We start from the raw sequence: 18,505 nt of genomic DNA, 5'->3' as shown, positions 1-18,505 counted from the left end.
CTATGGGAAATGGTTTTAAACTAGAACGGTACTTTTAGATCAGACTGAAAGAAGACACTCTTCACTATGAGGATGGTGAGGCACCAGAACAGGAGGATACCCCATCCCAAGAACTATTCAAGGCCAGGGTGGATGGGGCCCTGGGCAACCTGATCTAGTGGGTAGTATCCCTGCACATGACCGGAGGGGTAGGAACTTTAAGGTCCCTTCAAATCCAAACCACTGTATGATTCTATGAAATAATACTCAACAATGAAAAATCTTAGTGGAAATACAGACAACAGTGATGCAACTGTAAGAAGAGCAATATGAGTCAACACCGTTCCTGCCTCCTGTCCTGATGCAAGGATGGCTACTTCTTTTGTGAAGCATGCACAAGAAATCTAGCTTTCAGACCAATTTTCAATTCTCTGAATCCTTGAAGATTTTCTGTGCTGCTACCTACAAGATGAAATCTATAAATGAACACAGAAAGTCTTCTGGTCTGGAGAGATGCTCCATCATAGCTAATATTATTAATCCAATAAGAGAAAAAAAAAAATTTGCAAGTTTCACAGTCCTGATAGATCACATTTTTCCCATGTTTCCTGGGAAGTACAAAAAAAAGCAAACCAAGCTCTTTCAACTAGTAAGATGTGACAACTCACGTCAACTCAAATCTCATATTATACAGATCCAGAAAATCCTTGGGAATTATCAAGAAATAATTAGAAATAATACATGTAATACATAATAATTTCCCTTTCACAGTAAAAACTAAATTAATATGCTTAATTGTAATTACAATAAATATTTTCATGGATCCTCCAGAAATTACACACTTCTACAGCCAAACTCAAAAGTTGTAAGCATGTACTACCAGACATCTTCATGCAAAATGAACAAACAGTCCCCCAAAAATACAGAAAAACTCCTACAGCTATCAGTGAAGCAAACTGCTACAGTGACTCAGAATCTTGTGTCCAGACTAATTTGGAAAAGACCTTCAACTATTTAATATAGGGATAGCAAAATAGTCAAATTCTTCCTACTTATTCATTTTTAATACCATAAAGCTATGTAATAGCTTTCATTTCCACGAACATTAGATTTCGGTTACCAAAAAAATTGGTATTTTTACTATGTTAAATGTTAGAACTCCGCACATGCATTTACACAAGAGGATTTTTTGAAGTTACTCTCTCTAGGTGATGCTGAAGCCATCATACCACCAGTTACAGACAAGGTGGCAGATCAAAAAAACCTACCTCACCTCATATTACCAGAAATGTTAATGTTACAGTTAACCTTTATCATCAACTGATCAGAAAGAAGTAATAGAAAATTAATCTAATGTGATACGCATTGCAACTGTAAAATGGCATTTCATATTCTGTTTACCTTACAAACAAACAGAAGTAAATCTGCATGACAAGTGAAGTCCATAGACAAAAGGAAGAGTGCCAGCTTCTGCACTACAGAAATACAACGTTCATGTGCCAGTGTAAAGGGAAGAGGCTCAATTTCTGGAGTTTCCTTTGTTGTTGATACTTCTGTATCCAAAGTAGAACGAGGCCATTCCGCAGTACGACGTAAACGTATTAAATCCTTGAAGTGCTATAGAAATTAAATTCGAAACAAGTTACATATTTTAAGACTAAGCTCTGGATCTCTTCCAAACAAAAATCTGAGGCAGCAGTAACAGTAAAGTCTAGGAGTATATGAGAATCTGGAATGGAATTAAGGCTTTACTGGCAGAAATTTATTTTGGCAGCATTTTGTCTCAGGTGACTGAGTAATAACCAAGTTATTCAGTTCCGCACAAGTGCCACTTAAGTCTTAATGTTTGCCATAAAACATATAATGTGTATGTATTTCATATACATACACATTATATCACCTGCATATAAAATTATTGTTAGCATGAAGTGAACCGCAGACAGATATATTGAAATTTACCCTTAAAAAAAGACTGCTTACTTTCAGTTCATCACATTAGAAGAATCTGCAACAACTTCCAACATTCATAACATTAACAGGTTATGAAGCATCTATTAAACTCTATAAACTAAATTAATCCAATGCTTGATCAGAGCTTTAAACTTTAAACTTTTTTTTAATATATAGATGCTACCAATGCAGTGAAGGAAAGAATGTGCTTTTAATAATCCTACCATTGACCAAAGGCACTCATTTAGTAGTTCAGCTCATTGCATCAGCTACAAAAGGAGTCTAAAATTAGGTAACACAAAAGCCTCTTAAAATCTCACATCTCCTAGATACTGAAACAGACCAAAGAACTAATTACTAAAACAAAAGGTTTGCATTTTGGAGAAAGCTGAATCAATAAATATTTTAGGTTACATAAAGCTTGTCATAACTGGAAGTGATTAGTAGGTGAAGTAGTAAAAACCACATGAAATGCAACTATCCAATGTACAATAATACCGTAACTAGATGTTAAGATACTTCAACATAAAATTTTTAGTTCAACATGCGTTTCTGGATGCAACATGGCTGCTATAAAGTGAAACTTAAATAGCTAGACAGCGTATTTCTGCCAGTGAATCATTAAAAGACATCTCAAGGGGGCCACTGCTGGAGCAGACCTGTTATAACAGTCCTCCCAATATAAAGTGCTGGAATAAAGCAGAGGATAGTGCAGGAAAGAACAGCTCATGACAAGCAGAGTTGGTGAAAACATACGGCTTTATTTTTTAGGCTAGTTTTTAAACTTCTAGGTTTCTTTTTTTTTGTAGTTACTGGAAATGGTTTAAATTTTTTTCTTCAAAATGCCTCTAAAGTCCAATATTCCATAATCTTATTTCACAATCCTACTCTCAGTCATACAAACATTAATAATTTACATCAATACAACTGGAACTAAACAGGAATAGTATAAAGAGATGCTTAATTTTGGTATCTATCTTTTTTTCTTTTTGTGTACTTTCAAGAAAAGTCCACAATGCCAACTTGAGAGATCTCTAAAGTTTAGCATCTTACCTCGTAATCAAGTTAATTCCTTTACTATCCACCATTCACTTTCAGTACCTAGGCTTTACTGCAACATGCCATAATTTATACAATACTTTTAGGAAGTTATATTTCTTAATCTGGGGAGCTGCTCAGATGCATGATTATTTTCTTCTAACTCAACCAGGACTGTATTCAGAAGAGTACTATATGTAACAAGCAGGCATATAAAATGCTATTTCTAATTTCTATCCATATGTGTTACCCGCTGTTCAGTGATATGACTAGTATTCCCAAAGGTACAGGATTACCAGTCAAAATGCTGAAGGGGAAACCAATTTTCCCAGTGTGAGAAATTTCCAGATGGCTGCTGTACTCTGCATCAAAGAATCCTTGATAGCAGCCATGACCAAAAACATTAAAGATCGTTTAACATTGGACAAACACTGCTTTGCAGGAACAGCTCTTTTCACACATAGAACAAGAAGTCAATTACAGTTTCAGAGCATCATACCTTGGAAGTAGCCTGCTTTAGTTTTGCCTGTTCTACTAAAAGTTTGTATGACGATCCTTTGTTGCTTTGTATTTTCTCTTTTTCCATCTGTTCCACCAAAGCCTTCTGCTTTGCTTTTAATAAGTTAAGTTGCTAAAAGAAAATGTTAATAGGAAAAAAATGAAAATCTAAGCAATAAGATGTTAAAAGGATCCATATTTTCACATGATATCAAGCTTCAGTTCAACCCATAACCTGAGCTTTTTAAATATGGCTGTATAAACAGCTTTAACTGAGACAACTTCAGGGGCCACCAGTCTCCAAACAAAGTTTTTTTAAAAATAAATAAATAAAAACAAATCAGTATTTTTTAAAGCTGAAGACATTCATGCTCATAAATGGGTCATAAAAACCACACTGTTGTATTTAGAAATGAAAATTTCATATCTTAAGAATTACTCACTGTTAAGTAACAGCTTGGGAGCTTGCACCCTGATGCACTCAGATTTACATAGAAAGTAAATTTTACTTATTACCCTATGTGGGTCAAAGTACTCAACAGAACATTCCAACGTTTGTTTTTCCAATAGATGCCATGCCCCATACTTTGAGACAAACGTCAAAGAAAATAGGCATCCTCTGCAGCTACAGAATTAGACTGCACAAAAGCAAAGCTGAATGAGTCCCAAGGCCAAAGCTGTTCACTCAAGAAATGAAATATGCTATATATACAGTATCTTCCATAAAAATAGCCACTACCGTGTCAGAAGTCACCTGTTTATGATGAACAAGCTGTTTTCTGATCTTTCGAGAATACAGTCTATCTAGGCTACTGTTGCCTTTAGTAGATCTGTTCAAACTCTGAGTGTGCAGGCTATTATTTATAAAACTCCATTGGTTTCCTAATGGAAAAAAAAATAAGTAGATATTAGTCACATGAAGCTTCACTTAACTCCAAAGAAAAACATTCACATGGCAAGGGTTAGCAACTAGAACTATTAAGGAAATGAGCAAAATACAATAAATACTCTTAGTGAAAGGCTGATGATAATATTTCTGCACAATTTTCAATTGCTTGTTCTTATTACTTTTAAGCTAAATAAAAATAACTGAAGAGCCTTGGTAGAAAAAGCCAAAAAGGAAAAGCTTTCCAACTTTCAAAGTTCAAAGAACCGCTATTCCACTTAAAAATAAAGCAGTATTAAAAAATGAATTTAAATGTACTGCGTGCATATACAACAACAAATAATCAAACAGGCATGAAGCCACACTAGTGTATTTTTTCACAATGCAAACATTTAGTCTCAACATGGTAGACTCTCAGTCGACTGGTCTAGGAGTTAATGACATTTTACAAAATAAAACTACATTTACTTTTATCACTTTAAAAAGTCATTTCGAAAAAAAGTAAATAAAACAAAGGAAGTGAAGAAGCAGACAACAGTACAAATAAAAATGATCATAATTCATTTAAAAATCTCATTTTTCAAACAAATCAAAGATGTATTTTAAGTGTATGAACAGCACCAAAACAAATACCTGCAGCAACAAGCTTTGTTAAGTAATTAAATATCAGTATTGCACACCTGTCAAAAAACGTTCCCTCTCTTTTCCATTCAGAGGTTTCTTGGCTGTGGCTGCTTCATCTTCAACAGTAGCTACATAATCCAGTAGTCTGGATACCAGCATTACAACCCAGCTGATCATGGGAATATCTAACACTCCTTAAAAAGAAAGATTTGAGTGCCTTAATAGTTTGGAAACTGTAACAAAATAATTCAAAAAAAATCACAATAGGAACTAAATGGCACACATTTCAGTAGTTTACAAGGATGTCTTTTGTTTCTCTTTTTGCTTTTTCTTTTTTCTTCCCCCGATGAGACAATAGTCTAAGCACTTATACGCGTGACAAGAAATCAAATATTTGGTGTAGCACTCAGGCACAGAAGCAGAGGTCCCATTTCTTTTAAGCTGACAAAGTCAGGAGTGAAAAGCTTCACTCTACTGTTTACGGTAGAAATTAAGCAGGATTTTTAAAAAAAAGTCTAAAATTCTATGCTGAAGTTTCCTAAACATTGAACACAGAATGACGGTTGCTCTCATTAAAGCTCATAAGTCAGATGTCTAATTCCAAAGCTTGAAATTCCTCTGTTACCAAGGGCTCTTACAAGGCCATTATAAATGTGCACTCACAAAGCTTCATGTTCACTCCTTTAAAATGTATTTTTCACATAGTCATTCAAACCATAATAAGAAAAGCCAAGACTGAATTCAGACGAGATGAACCATGCTGGTGGCATTAAAGGCTTGCTATCACCTATTTCAGTCTCACTCTAAATGCAATACAGGCAGAAATAAAACGTATCTTACAAATCATGCAAGAAAATCTTTGTATAAGTAAATAAATATAAACGAACAGTTCTAAAATGAATACATGAGTACACAATAAAAATCAGAAACCTTTCAATTAATGACCACTGGATTACTGTCACTATGGAAATTGCACTCTTTTATATAATATAAACAGCACAAACTTGACAATACTACAGGTTTCATACACAGTTTCATATCTGTGCACAATGTTGAGCTGTATTTAGCCATGCTACACTTTTCAAGCAAGGATACTGAATTAAGCTGTAGGCAAATCAAATTATTATTCATTTCAGCTCAAATGAACACTAAGGCTTAAAAATGCCATGTCCAAGATCACACCTCGTTGCTGGCAGCCAAAGCAATCGGATGGAGGCCCTGACTATTCACTCTAGTCTTCTGTCCCATACTGGCCGAAAGCAGCCCACTTCAATTAGGCAGAGGAACAAGAGGCCGCTCCATCACCCCTGCAGGAACTGTATACTAAACTTCAAGGATAGAAATGGGTAGCATTTGGCGACTGTTTTGACTTGCAAAACAAACATGAAGGAATCTGCTGGAGACTGAAGTATATAATTTTTCATATTTCTGTTTGTACAAACATATCTCTTTGTCTTCTGTCTCTTAAAAATCAGAATTTCCAGCTTTTCTCTCTCCCTCCAAGAATGTTTTGTTTATTCATTTTCTCCCTCTGCCTGAAATTTCACAAATCCACAATGCTCACCTCTTGCTTTCATTGTCTGTTGTTTTCTGACTCTTTCCCCACTAAGTTTGTACCCCTTTCACTCTTAGTAATGCGTGACAGTTCTCAAACAGCCATTTCTTGTGCCATACCTGAGGCTTCCATCACACATAATAGTGCCCTAGTACTTACCTGTACTGTCCAGGAGGAAGTAAGCTGGAAGACCAGCAAATAAAGCTCTGAAGTATCAGTTACTTCTCCTGCTTCCTAAAGTCCTCCGTGAGGACAACTAGTAAGGCAAGAGCTATGAAAGGAATTGGCAGCTGTGGGGAGAGTGCAAACAGAGGTAGAGGAGATGTAAGGTTGGGTTTCCCTCAGACTAGTGAGAGACTACAGCAGGATATGGCCAAGATAAGGCCAAGAGAAAGTACATGGCAGACCAAGAAGAAGCAATAAACTGGACAGCCTGACACCAGCTTGAGGCTTGTTTATGACAGGAGACAAGGAAAAGAGTCTCAGCTGGTATTTACCAACTTTACAAGGCTAAGAATTTTAACTAGCAAATCATCCGCAATTCTCTGCAACACGTACATAGTCTATGAAGTAGCCTAGACTAGTCTTTAAAATCAAGCATTTTCTTCAGGCTTACAGTAGGGAATTTTGAGTAGAAAATGCTCAAAAATCAAGTTTAGAGGATAAAATTTCAGTAATTTTTAGGGACAGGAATATATAAAATCCTTGTGGTTACAAAACGAAACAAAAACCCCAACACGTAGCTTCCAGAAACTAAAAGAACACATCTTCATGGCCATGTTTCACATACAATGCTTGAAAGTTAAAAGGGATCTTATGAGCAAAACCAGACACCTCCTTCCAAAAGGCTAAAATCCAAAGTAATTCACCGGAGTCATCAGAGCTCTGTAAACCTTGTGCATTCCTTCCACTTTCAGCTACGTTTTTAAAGGGCTTCCTAGCTGAAAATAGATTTTGTTCATGTTTACTGGGGGAAAACACCTCTTAGCACCTAAAGAACAAGAATTTTTAGCACATTTAAAAAGACATCTGAGTTTCAGAAATATAATGAACAAAAGCAATTTCTTCTTTTGATACACCAAAAACTGTGAGCTAAACTTGCAAATTTTTAGCATATAGTGGATATGAAAATATGGTTTCCCAAATAAGAGGGCTACCTTCAGTTCTTCTGTGCACAGGTAAATGAGGTTGCAGTGGTGACAGAAGGTTATCCAGGAGATTAAGTAAACTCTCTAAAACACCGCTGTTGCTAAGCGATCTTTGTCCAATGCAAGAAAGTAACATGAAGACCCTAAAAATAAAATAAAATATTTAAGATTTTATTTCCTTTCCAAATTCCATCACATCATGAAACACCCCTTCTAGATCACTAGTCCCCTAGGCTTTTAGATGAGATACCAGCAGATTGCTAGAGAAAGCAACGCTGGCCCAGCAAGTAGACTAGATTTCAAGATATGCTGTCAAAAAGGATAATGCAGTATTTTAGATTGCACATTTTCTCTTTCACCCTCAAGAGGTCAGTAGTTACATGCAAAGCATCCCGCTCTGTCCATCTTCTGAAACAAGACTTCATCTGTTTAATTTCTTATCCCATGTAATATACTGAGTAGCAGGAATTAATGATTAAAACCCTATATTACTATACCCTCGAATGAATCCAATTATAAGAAGTATGATAATCTAAATAGCCAAAGAAGGCAAAAAGCTATGGAACAGCAAGTAAGTTAGATTAAAATAACACAAGAACCAACACCTTTAACATTTGTTATTCAGCTACACACTTGTTTGCTCTTATTTCAGAGAAGACTTATGTATTAAATGCAAACTGTGCTTTTCTGTCTCATTCATAATGTCAAATGTATTAGAAGAGCAGCCATGCGATGAAGATATATTAAAGCCTGATAAAGTAGAAGGCAATTCACATCACTGGAAATCAATCCAGATATGTGAAGAACACTGACAGAAATATCTTCCTAATCACTTCCAAGTAAGGAAAAACAGCGGGTTATTGTGGTGTAAGTACCAAACATATGCAAAAAAAACTCCATAAACCAACATTTATCATTTGCAGTGCCAATGGAATAGACAGATATGCATTATTTGGTCACATCTCTGTTAAGTGATATGTTTAGTTATGAACTGTGGAATTATTTAGATGTGATCCACAGATTATTATTAAATTAATACAGGCTTAGACCTTACCTGTCTTGTGGGAATATGAGAAGTTGCTCAGAATTATATAATTCCTGCAGTACATTTGAGAGAAACTGACCCCACCACCTTTCTCCTCCACACAGCTGAACAAGCAGAAGACCAGTATGCAAGCGTATTTTTGGAGTCCCACTGATACACAGGTGTTTAAACAATTCTTCACAAGCTTGAGCATGAAAAGTACTTTGGAGAACCACAGGAACAGAATGTCCTTTTAAGAAAAGAGAATAAGCAATCATGTTTAAGGGCAGCATATGATACTATTATAACCAGGATGGCTTCATGACAGGAAGAAAAAGTTCCTAAGAAGTTTCTAAAATAATGATGAGGATATTAATTGACGTGGGAAAGGAAAGCAGGAGAGGGCAGTATCTAGGGATATGGTACCTCACAGGAAAACACTAAAGACCAGGCCATTTGGTGAGCACCAAATCATGAAGCAGAATCAAAATGCTCCTAATGCCATGATTAAGAGCAAACCAGCACAGAGAGCTGCAAGACAGATAGGCCTGTCTATTTAGAGAACAATGTTCCATACTTACTAGTGGCTTTTTGTTGTTGGGTTTGCCTGGGATTTTTGTTTGTTTATTTGCTTGTTTTGATTCTCTAATGACTATTTCAATGTTAAGCTTTGGAAAAAAAATGCTTGCTGGGTACTAGAAATCAGTAACTAAGTATATCCTTTGTGTTTTTATTCTTCCCCCACAGAAATAATCTTCGCTTTCTCACTCCTCTTCTAACTGTTTAATCCAGCTCCATGATCCTTTGTTAAGCTGATAAAAACAAGATCAGTTCTCTGCCTGGACGGTCTTCAGTTACTTAAACAAATTGAACTAGCCTCCAGGGGACTCAGAGGGGTATCTGAATGAAGGAATATGCAACCGGTAGCAGGGAAAAGGTTGAAGGACTTTAACATATCCTCTTAAATCCTTTTTGGAAGCAGGAAGTGGTTAGGTCAGCTTGGTGCAAATTGGTCAAGCTGTACACTGTACGTTTCTCAATATTAAACCCATAGTAAAACTATCAGAATATAATTTCAAACCTTAGTAAGAGGAATATACAGATCAAAAAAATGAAAAACTTGCAAACTGTTTCCACAAACCTGACAAAAACACTGAAACATGAAAAAACACTCACCATTGGAAGAATGAAGCAAACTAAGCAAAGTATCCAGCAAATATCTAATGATAGTACGCAATTGTTCTGTTGATGACATCTGAATCAATTCTTTTGGATCTGATTGTTCCTTCAGTGTTTTCCTGCTTGCACCTAAAGCTACTTTGAGCCTCTGAACAGCATGGTGAGCCAAATTGAGTTGAAGCTGTAGCTGAATGCAGTCCTGGTAAGCAGAAAATACTCTGCTATCTTCTTCCACTGCCTTGTCCGGCTTTCGTAAAAAGTACTGGGCATTGTTAGCACTATTGAGTGGTGGTAGGTCAATACTCTGCAGAAGGATTTCTAGCCGATGACAGGCCAAATTATACCTAGAAGGAAACATTCCAACACAATTCCATAGGCATTAATGAGGGAACTTTAGAGTAACAACTCTAAAGCAAAGATAAGAGTTATTTTGTTTGGTTGCTTTAATCTGAAGAATATCACAGGAAGAAAAAAGACACACTAGGATTATTTCAGTGTTAGAAGTTAAAATAACTAGTAAATGTACATATTTTTTTCTAACCTGCATTGTATGTCCTCTTGCAAAGCAACCATCATTGCTAAATGCTGGTCAATTTCTGGTTGATTTGCAGCTTCGCCTTCTCCTCTGAGGGGATCATGCATTAATTTCAGTTCATTTTCAAAGGGCAAGATATAGGTATGGCCATAATAAAATCCTAATGGAATTTTCGCTCTGGCGTTTGTACTACCATATCGACCAATAACAGTGATCTGGAAGAGAATACAACAGTACTGTAGTACAATTTTATCAAAACAGGCAAAATAAATCCAAAGAGCTCATAAAAAAGTATGGAGTCAACTAAAGTTAGATCTGAAGACTTACAGGAAGCTCACATTCTAATGATGATCAAGAGTGTAAAAGAGACAGGATGCAGTACATTTCCTCTCACCTTCATAAATCTGCAAACTGGTGGTGGCAACAGGTCATGTAAAATCAATGAGTGTGTGCTAATATCAGTAGCCACTACCAATCGCCTTCCATCCACTTCTTCTCCTAAAGTCCAGATGTCAATTGACAACGAGGCCAAATCTCCACAAGTGGGTATCAATACATCTGTCAGCAATATAGGCCTTCCAAAATCCAAGGTCACAAATCTTCTTGCTCCTATGGGAAAAGCACAGGATTGCCTAGATAGAATACCAGTGCATGCTAGTCAGTGAAGAGATGTTACTCCTCAGACAACAAATATTGTTTCTGTATCATTCAAAAAGGTATATATTTGAGGTTTGACATAACGGCAAAGACTCAAAATCTCTCAACCTAGCATGTACTCACTAAAAGAAAACTGGGGGTTCAACTTAATATATGCTGTTAGGCCTTTTATGCATTACTTCATAACTGATGCTCTGTCTGAAGACCCAGCATACATTATCCCCTCTGTGCATCTCCCAAGGATTCTTCGACTTGGTAAACATCACTGGCCTAAACTTCCAGATAAAATGGAAACACAAACTCAAATTTCTTTCCTTTAGAAAGACAAATAAGACTGCAGCTAAGCAACTGATGGAAGACCTTAGAAAATATTTAACTTGTTAGAAAACACGTATTAGAACATCATTAATAGAATTTTGGTTTTACCTGAGTGCATTCGCTCTATAATAATTGATTGATGAGGTGGAGGTTGAAGAAAATGTGAAGCATGAGATATTGCAAGAGCAAGACCAGATCCAAGTGGATTCTGAAGAAGAGGAAAACAAAATTAGAATTAAATCATTAGTGTGTGCATTTGTAATAATCTACACATTAGAAGAAACTCTAAGAAAACCTCTTACGACTTAAAGACGTCCAGACACCTGCACTCCATTTATATTTGAGCATGCAGCAGCAAAATATGTTAACTACTAGGTTCTAATTATTAATAACTCATTATACTGTTAAACTAGCTCCAAATTAAAGAAATCATTTGTGGTATGTAACCGTAATTTACTTTCATAGTCTTTTATAATACAGTTTAAACTCAGCAATAATTTTCACATCTCGCTCAAATAAACTGGTACCTACTAGCACTCAAGTACAAATTAGATCCTGATATGACTAACATCATTTCATTTCTGTAAAAAGAAAATAAAAATAAAAATAAAAATAAAAATAAAAATAAAAATAAAAATAAAAATAAAAATAATTACCGTTCTAGACTTGCTTGCATTTTTGTTGTGTGCAGCAAGGTTAACTGTTGGAGGATCAATGACTGAACCAGGGAAAAGCTGAGCAAGCTCTGCACTGATAACAGCAGAAACTGCCTCATTAGGTGGAGTCAACGGAGGAGTCATGAATAGAGGAGTTGTTTTCGGTGTGGGTGGAATTACATCTGAAGGATGAATGAAGAACCCTGGGGCTGCTACTGGATTAGAAGGCACAGAGTTGTGAACAGGACCAACTGCTGATGCTGCTGCTGCAGCTGCTGCTGTTGTCTGATGTAATTTTGCTTCCAGCTTTGCTTTCTGCAGGGAAAATTAAAGCAACATATGTAGATTACTGCTTGTGAACACAGGCGTAGTACTGAACAACAAGCTCAGCTTTCAGTATAAGCTAGACTTAAAAAATTCACATAAGAATGCAAACTATCTACTATAAGATGAAAAAAGGAACCGTACTCAGTTTGACCTCCCTTACTGAAGAACATGAGCAAATGAGTAGTTAATTTGAGTGATCAAGAAAAGTAACTTTAAAAAAGCCCAGTACTGAACAACAGAGCAGAGTCAACACAGTGTCAACACAAACTGCATTCTGAGAATGGCTTTATCGCTAGTACTTCCCCACATCTGCAACAATGCTTTTCATTTCAGTGAACTTTCTTAATTTCACAGATTGATGTATTAATGGATTAATCTAGTTTTGATAATAAAATTCCTCACTCTCTAAATACACAAAAAAACAAGTCTGAAGACCAAAACAGCATGAAGAAACTCAGTATTTTGCTAATGAGAGGGAATCCTCGGACCAGAGCTGTTCCTTCCTCAAATGCACTATGGAAAAAAAAACAGAAGGAAAAAAGAAAAAAAAAGAAAATTGACCAGCTCTGCAATTACTTTCCTCAGCTTTTGAAGTTTAGAGACAGCATTAAAAAATATCCAAATAGCCTCCAACCTGTTGCTGAAGCTTCAAAAGCTGCTGCTGTTTCTCTTGCAGCACCTGGAGCTGTTGCTCGGCTGAGGCCATTGCATGAGAGAGAGACTGCAAAGCTACCTGGGCTGCTGAACTCAGTGCTGTCGAGGCTTCCCCAACCGTTCCAGATGAGAGACCACCAACTGCTGGGGTAACCCCAAAAGTACTCACTGGCATGGAACAAACAACAAACAAACAAAACCAAAATCATGTATGTAGAACAGAAATTATAATAAACACATTAATCATTACTAAGAGCAATGTAAAAACAAAGTAAGCTTTTTTTAATTGACTTCTTACTAAGTAACATGACACTGAATTGCAAAGTATATGCAAGTAGGCTGTGCACAGCGTACATGCAACATTTTCATTATAGAAGATCCTCCTAAAGCCTTCAAATGCTTTTGCCACGTCAGGCTGCAAGGCATACATGCAAATTGTTACGTTACACTCACATAGAGAAACAAATTCATTCCAATTAATAAATATGAAATAAAGTTTGCTAAAATCTAAGAATAAACCGATGTAGTTATTAAAAACAAACAAACAAAAAAACCACACCCACATTTAAAAACCAGAATCAATTTTTCAAACAGCTGCTCATTAATTCCAATTAAAAGATCTCCTACTGTAGAATTATGTTAAGTAGAAATAATGAAAAATTGTATATACCAGTAAACGTACTTGCATCGTCCCTTTCTATTCTAGTTCCATCACTTGTTGAAACACATGTGAAGTGCAGAGGTTCAACTTCCAAAAGCCCAGTTAGAGATGTAAAACTTCCTTCAGCAGCTGCACAGCTACTTATTTTCCCATTTCCTGAAAGAGAAAGAAGTATCTGCTCCATCATCTAATCACCTCTTGACAACAACACTGCAAGTACCAATGAGTTGAAAGGAACACCTGAATTTAATAATTTTAATATTTTACAGCTTCATGTTATGGAACAAACACTTTAACTCTATCACATCTGCAATATATATAGATGGGAGTATATTTTAAAATGGATAATGCTGCCAAATCTGAATAGATCATCTTAACTGAAAACACCAAATGCAAAAATATCACGGGGAAAAGCATAATGCAAAATTTATCTTCCTTAATTACAGAAAAATTATATGCAGATGCTCTATTACACCATAAAGCTGCAGAAATACATCGATGTACGCGGAAAGAAAGACAGGAAAATAGCAGACTGACAGAGATCATACACCAAATCTGTATAAAATCAAGGCTTTTATTCAGCATATTACCATCATATGGTGTAGTATTGAAGGAGGATTGGAAAAATGGTGTACAAAAGCAACCAAGAAAAGGAAACTAGGCACTATGATTGATGAAATATGTTTCCTATGAGAACAGTTTCCTGAGAGGTAAGTATGATCTTCTCAGGACATTCCAAGGCCTAACATTTCCCTTTATGAAATGATCTGAGATGACAGCAACAAGAATATTTAAGGTATTTTTCAGCATCTCTGAAGCAACAACAAAATCTCATGAGATCTGTAATATTTAATTAAAGGGAATCAGCTGGCAGCTTCCTGAGTTTTGAACGATTCATTTATGTTTCTCTGCCTTGGAGACTGCTGCAAGTCTGAATGGATAATGAACAGATACCTCAGACAAGCTGCTAAACTGAAGTGGCAAATGTTTTCCTTGATGACTCTGACACAGTGAATGGTGTCAGCCTCTATGCTTAATATCTAGCCTTCTCTTTGCTTCTTTATACGATAAGAAAAAGACTTTCATATTTCCTTAAGGCTCACAGGAATTGTAGGAGATCTCATGAAACAAGAGAATCTTTTGAACTTCACTGTGTACAACTACAAAACATGGACAGTATAAAACCCCACCTTACCTAAAAAATCAGCACAGTAAAGAGAATTAACAATTCTTCTGTAATAGAGTACTGTTAAACAGATGTACCTGACAGAACATCAGACAGATCAATTTCATCTGATTGAACACCAATGCTGCTGTTGTACACATTTTTACAAGAGGAGCCACTTATTTCCAAATCAAAGAGAACTGGATCAAAAGGTGAACTATATAATCCATATCTGCAAACAGAGTAAGACAAATAGCAGTATTCAAACAATAAGACTTAACACAAATTTATTTAGAAAAAAGGAGCAAATATAACAAATTTTGCCTGTAATATTTCAAACCACTTTCTTCAATCAACTGATATAATCTCAAATACTACCATTTGCTACTGTTTCACTAAAATCACTTAAGAAACGTATTCAAACAGCTTATCTTGCTAATTGAGGAAATGCTGCTATGTAGTTTTGGAAATTTAACACTGCCCTGGAAATACGACAGATCATCACCCTCAGATATGAAAAGTAGAGCAGTAAACCTGAAACAATTAGAGCAATATGCACGTCTATACACAGTGAATTAAACATTTACCTGAAGCCAATTAAAACAAAGTACTGTTTTCAAAAATATCAAAACAAATTCCAATTCAGCTTGTTCTTCCAGCTGAAGTTAGAAGAAAAAGGGAAATGCTACTAGGAATATCAATCAACATTTGCCGGTACTTTAAATATCCTAAAAGAATCAAATCTCACTACTTCTTACTCTGGCAGTACCACAGGGAATTAAAACAATCGCTCAGGTAACAAGATAGTTCCAAGCCAATTAGGCTTTTATATGTGACAAAAAAGAAAAATAAAGTAGTGGGAAAAAAAATAAAAATAAAAAAAATCCATAGTTTTTATACTAATACCTACTACAAACAAGAGGTAAGAAGAGCAAAAAAAAAACTTGGCCAAACTATTAACCAAGACTAGAAAAGCAGACTGGAAGAGCTCAGGCACAGCAGCATGCTCCCATCATCATAATATGGCCTTGGAAACTGCTGCAAAAAAGAATCACCAGAAATCTCCTTTAAATACGGCAGGTAAACCCAAAGTTAACACAGACAATTGGTTCAACATCTAAAAGATGCAAAACTATAGCCAGGAATCACACTGCTGTGTAATTTAGAATAAGAATGCGTATTACCAGTGAATTACTCCAATGTTCACCCTTAGAATGTGAAATTCAGTAGCAATTCTTAAAATATACAGTCAGTTCGCAGACAGTCTACAATTTTATGAGGCATTATGCAGAAAAAAAACTATTAAGTATTTTGTAATCCCTCCCATACTCAAGAGATGATGCTTTGTTAATCCTTACACTAAATAACTTAAATACTATTTAAGGATGGCACAACTTCAGACATCACTTAAACACTTGCTGCGTGCTGTAAATTGCAGGATAATAATTTAATTCACCTTTACCTTTGCAACAATTTCTCATAGCTACGTCATACTAAACCTTGCTCAAATACTGCAAAATGGATTTTATTTTTAAACAGCCAACAATTTTCAGAACACTGAAGGGTAGCATCAGAAAGTTTGCACTTTTGTCTTTAAGTTTACAACAACTGCCGCTCTTAGTACCTTGTCTGTAGCAATGCTTCCATAGGTGTCAGGCGATCCTGCAGCTGTCGGGACACAGCAGTTAACAGTGATGCACAAGCTGTACTACATCCTGCCAAATCTTCATCCTTTACATAATTCAGCAATACAAAATACCAATACACTGATCCTGCATTAAAAATATAAAATAAAATCAATTCCAAATGAAATATCATGTGAATATTTCACTCAGAAAGTCTATTCTATTTGTATCATCAATGGAAGTGATAAATCATGACACACACATGAACAGCTCAAGTGGGACGAAACCTCAAGGATCAATGATTTCCAGCCCTCTCACCACAACTGTCAACTTCCAGGCCAAGTACTAGGTCTGGCTGCCCAAAGCCCCAACCAACCTGGCCTTGAACAGCTCCAGGGACAGGGCACTCAACCTCTCTGGGCAACCTGTTCCAGCACCTCACCACACTCTCAGTTGAAAACTTGCCCTGACATTTAAATTAAACTAAAAGAGGAAATATCTAGAACTACTACCCCTTGTTCTATTAGTATCTACCCATGCAAGAGGTTGATTTCTCTCCTGTTTACAGTCTCCCTTACTTTAGATACTGGAAAGCTTTAATGAGGTCTCCCCTCAGCCTTCTCTTCTCCAGACTGAACAAGCCCAGATCCTTCAGTCTGTCTTCCCAGGAGAGGTGCTCCAGCCCTCTGATTACCTTCGTGGCCCTCCAATAAATGAACTAATGAATTACTGAATACAAACTGGCAAATATTCTTCTTCTCTCCTCATCTACCAATTTTTTTGGGGGTGTCTTTTTTTTGAGGGGCAGAGGGAGTGAGCAAGAGGAGTAACTTTATTGTAGAATCATTCTTTATCATGCTTCCACAAATACTTCTCTTACTGGCTAGTTCACAGTGAAATAAACTAAGGCTCCAGAGAGAAAATTTTGCACACACTTCTTTCATTACTTCTGCACTCTGCTTTCACTAAACACATTCAAAATGCTCTTGCCACTTCAAAATGCGAGGTTAAAGGCTCTAATTCCTCCAGAGTCAACTCTCATTCCAGGTTCAGCTCTTTCTTTCTATCCTGTTTTTGGCTGCTGCCGCTATTCTGTGTTTGCTGCGGGTACTTCTCCATACAGATAATTTGGAAGCACAGTGCCCTTGCACTGCGTGAAAACAGAATTCTTAGCTCTCTCCTTTCCTCTTCCCTCCTCTGCGCATTCAATATCCTCTGTAGCAGTCTGTTACATGTTTTAACCTTATTAACACTTATTATTATGAGGTCTCCTAAAAACTTTATTGCCTCAGCATTATAAGGAAGGTAATTTGCTTAAATTTCTACCATCCGTCACTGGACCAGACCAGACCAAGAAGCAGTCAGTACTAACAATTATGGAATTCCTATTCTACAAGACAGTCCAACAAAACATGACAAACAAAGGTACTGTGTTTTTGCATGACAATAAACATTGTATACATACCACCTGTTGCAGCAGCAGGTAGAAGAGGCATATTGTCAAGTAAAGCTTTTAGGAGAACTGATCCAAAACCCTGCTGACTTGGGTCACACCTGCCATTGCTACAAAGAAACACACAGCCAGACACTTTAAGGTTTAACAAAGTAAAAAGGAAACATGAGATCTCCTCCAGAAGATAAAGTAAAAAGCTGGTTGTCCTCCACAGTCATTTCCTAACATATTTTTCCTCAACAGAAGTTCTAGATCAACTTGTTCATAAATTTACACAATAAACAAACCCTATATACATATTTCAGATTGCATGTAGAACACCCAAATACACCCTTACAAAAGGCATCTGCACCTCAAATAAAACTGCGCTCACCTGATGCACAGTGCAAGAAACCGTGCACATTTGTGAGCTATGCTCCGCCCAGCTTCAAAGAAACAAACACGTATTATATCAGAGACACATCGACGTGTTTTGGAAAGCAAGCTGTCGCTTCCTTCCTTTGAGCTGCAAAAACAAGACACATGCCTTAGATAATCGTATAAAATTGCTCTAATAGAGATGATATTGACAAA

General features: G+C 36.4%; 1 protein-coding gene across 7 annotated transcripts in view; it reads right to left on the bottom strand.

The window, feature by feature from the left end:
• Positions 1–18,505, bottom strand: part of BIRC6 (baculoviral IAP repeat containing 6) — a 162,767-nt gene that overhangs the window by 101,496 nt on the left and 42,766 nt on the right. The window contains exons 19-35 of one of the 7 annotated variants that reach the window (XM_072333401.1): positions 18,306–18,458; positions 17,945–18,042; positions 16,479–16,626; positions 14,953–15,086; positions 13,699–13,845; positions 13,009–13,196; positions 12,048–12,362; positions 11,500–11,599; positions 10,811–11,025; positions 10,423–10,631; positions 9,879–10,225; positions 8,733–8,952; positions 7,688–7,821; positions 5,032–5,169; positions 4,205–4,347; positions 3,467–3,598; positions 1,381–1,596 (exon numbers count right to left, since the gene is read on the bottom strand). In XM_072333401.1, the coding sequence (XP_072189502.1) occupies positions 1,381–1,596; positions 3,467–3,598; positions 4,205–4,347; positions 5,032–5,169; positions 7,688–7,821; positions 8,733–8,952; positions 9,879–10,225; positions 10,423–10,631; positions 10,811–11,025; positions 11,500–11,599; positions 12,048–12,362; positions 13,009–13,196; positions 13,699–13,845; positions 14,953–15,086; positions 16,479–16,626; positions 17,945–18,042; positions 18,306–18,458 (3,037 nt within the window). The remainder of the gene's footprint in view (positions 1–1,380; positions 1,597–3,466; positions 3,599–4,204; positions 4,348–5,031; positions 5,170–7,687; positions 7,822–8,732; positions 8,953–9,878; positions 10,226–10,422; positions 10,632–10,810; positions 11,026–11,499; positions 11,600–12,047; positions 12,363–13,008; positions 13,197–13,698; positions 13,846–14,952; positions 15,087–16,478; positions 16,627–17,944; positions 18,043–18,305; positions 18,459–18,505) is intronic. The other 6 variants (XM_072333402.1, XM_072333404.1, XM_072333403.1 and 3 more) reach the window with 6 other exon arrangements.

Source organism: Excalfactoria chinensis, chromosome 3 (assembly GCF_039878825.1).
Source record: "Excalfactoria chinensis isolate bCotChi1 chromosome 3, bCotChi1.hap2, whole genome shotgun sequence".
In the NCBI taxonomy this organism is placed as follows: domain Eukaryota; kingdom Metazoa; phylum Chordata; class Aves; order Galliformes; family Phasianidae; genus Excalfactoria; species Excalfactoria chinensis.
This window is presented reverse-complemented; position numbering and strand designations above follow the sequence as displayed.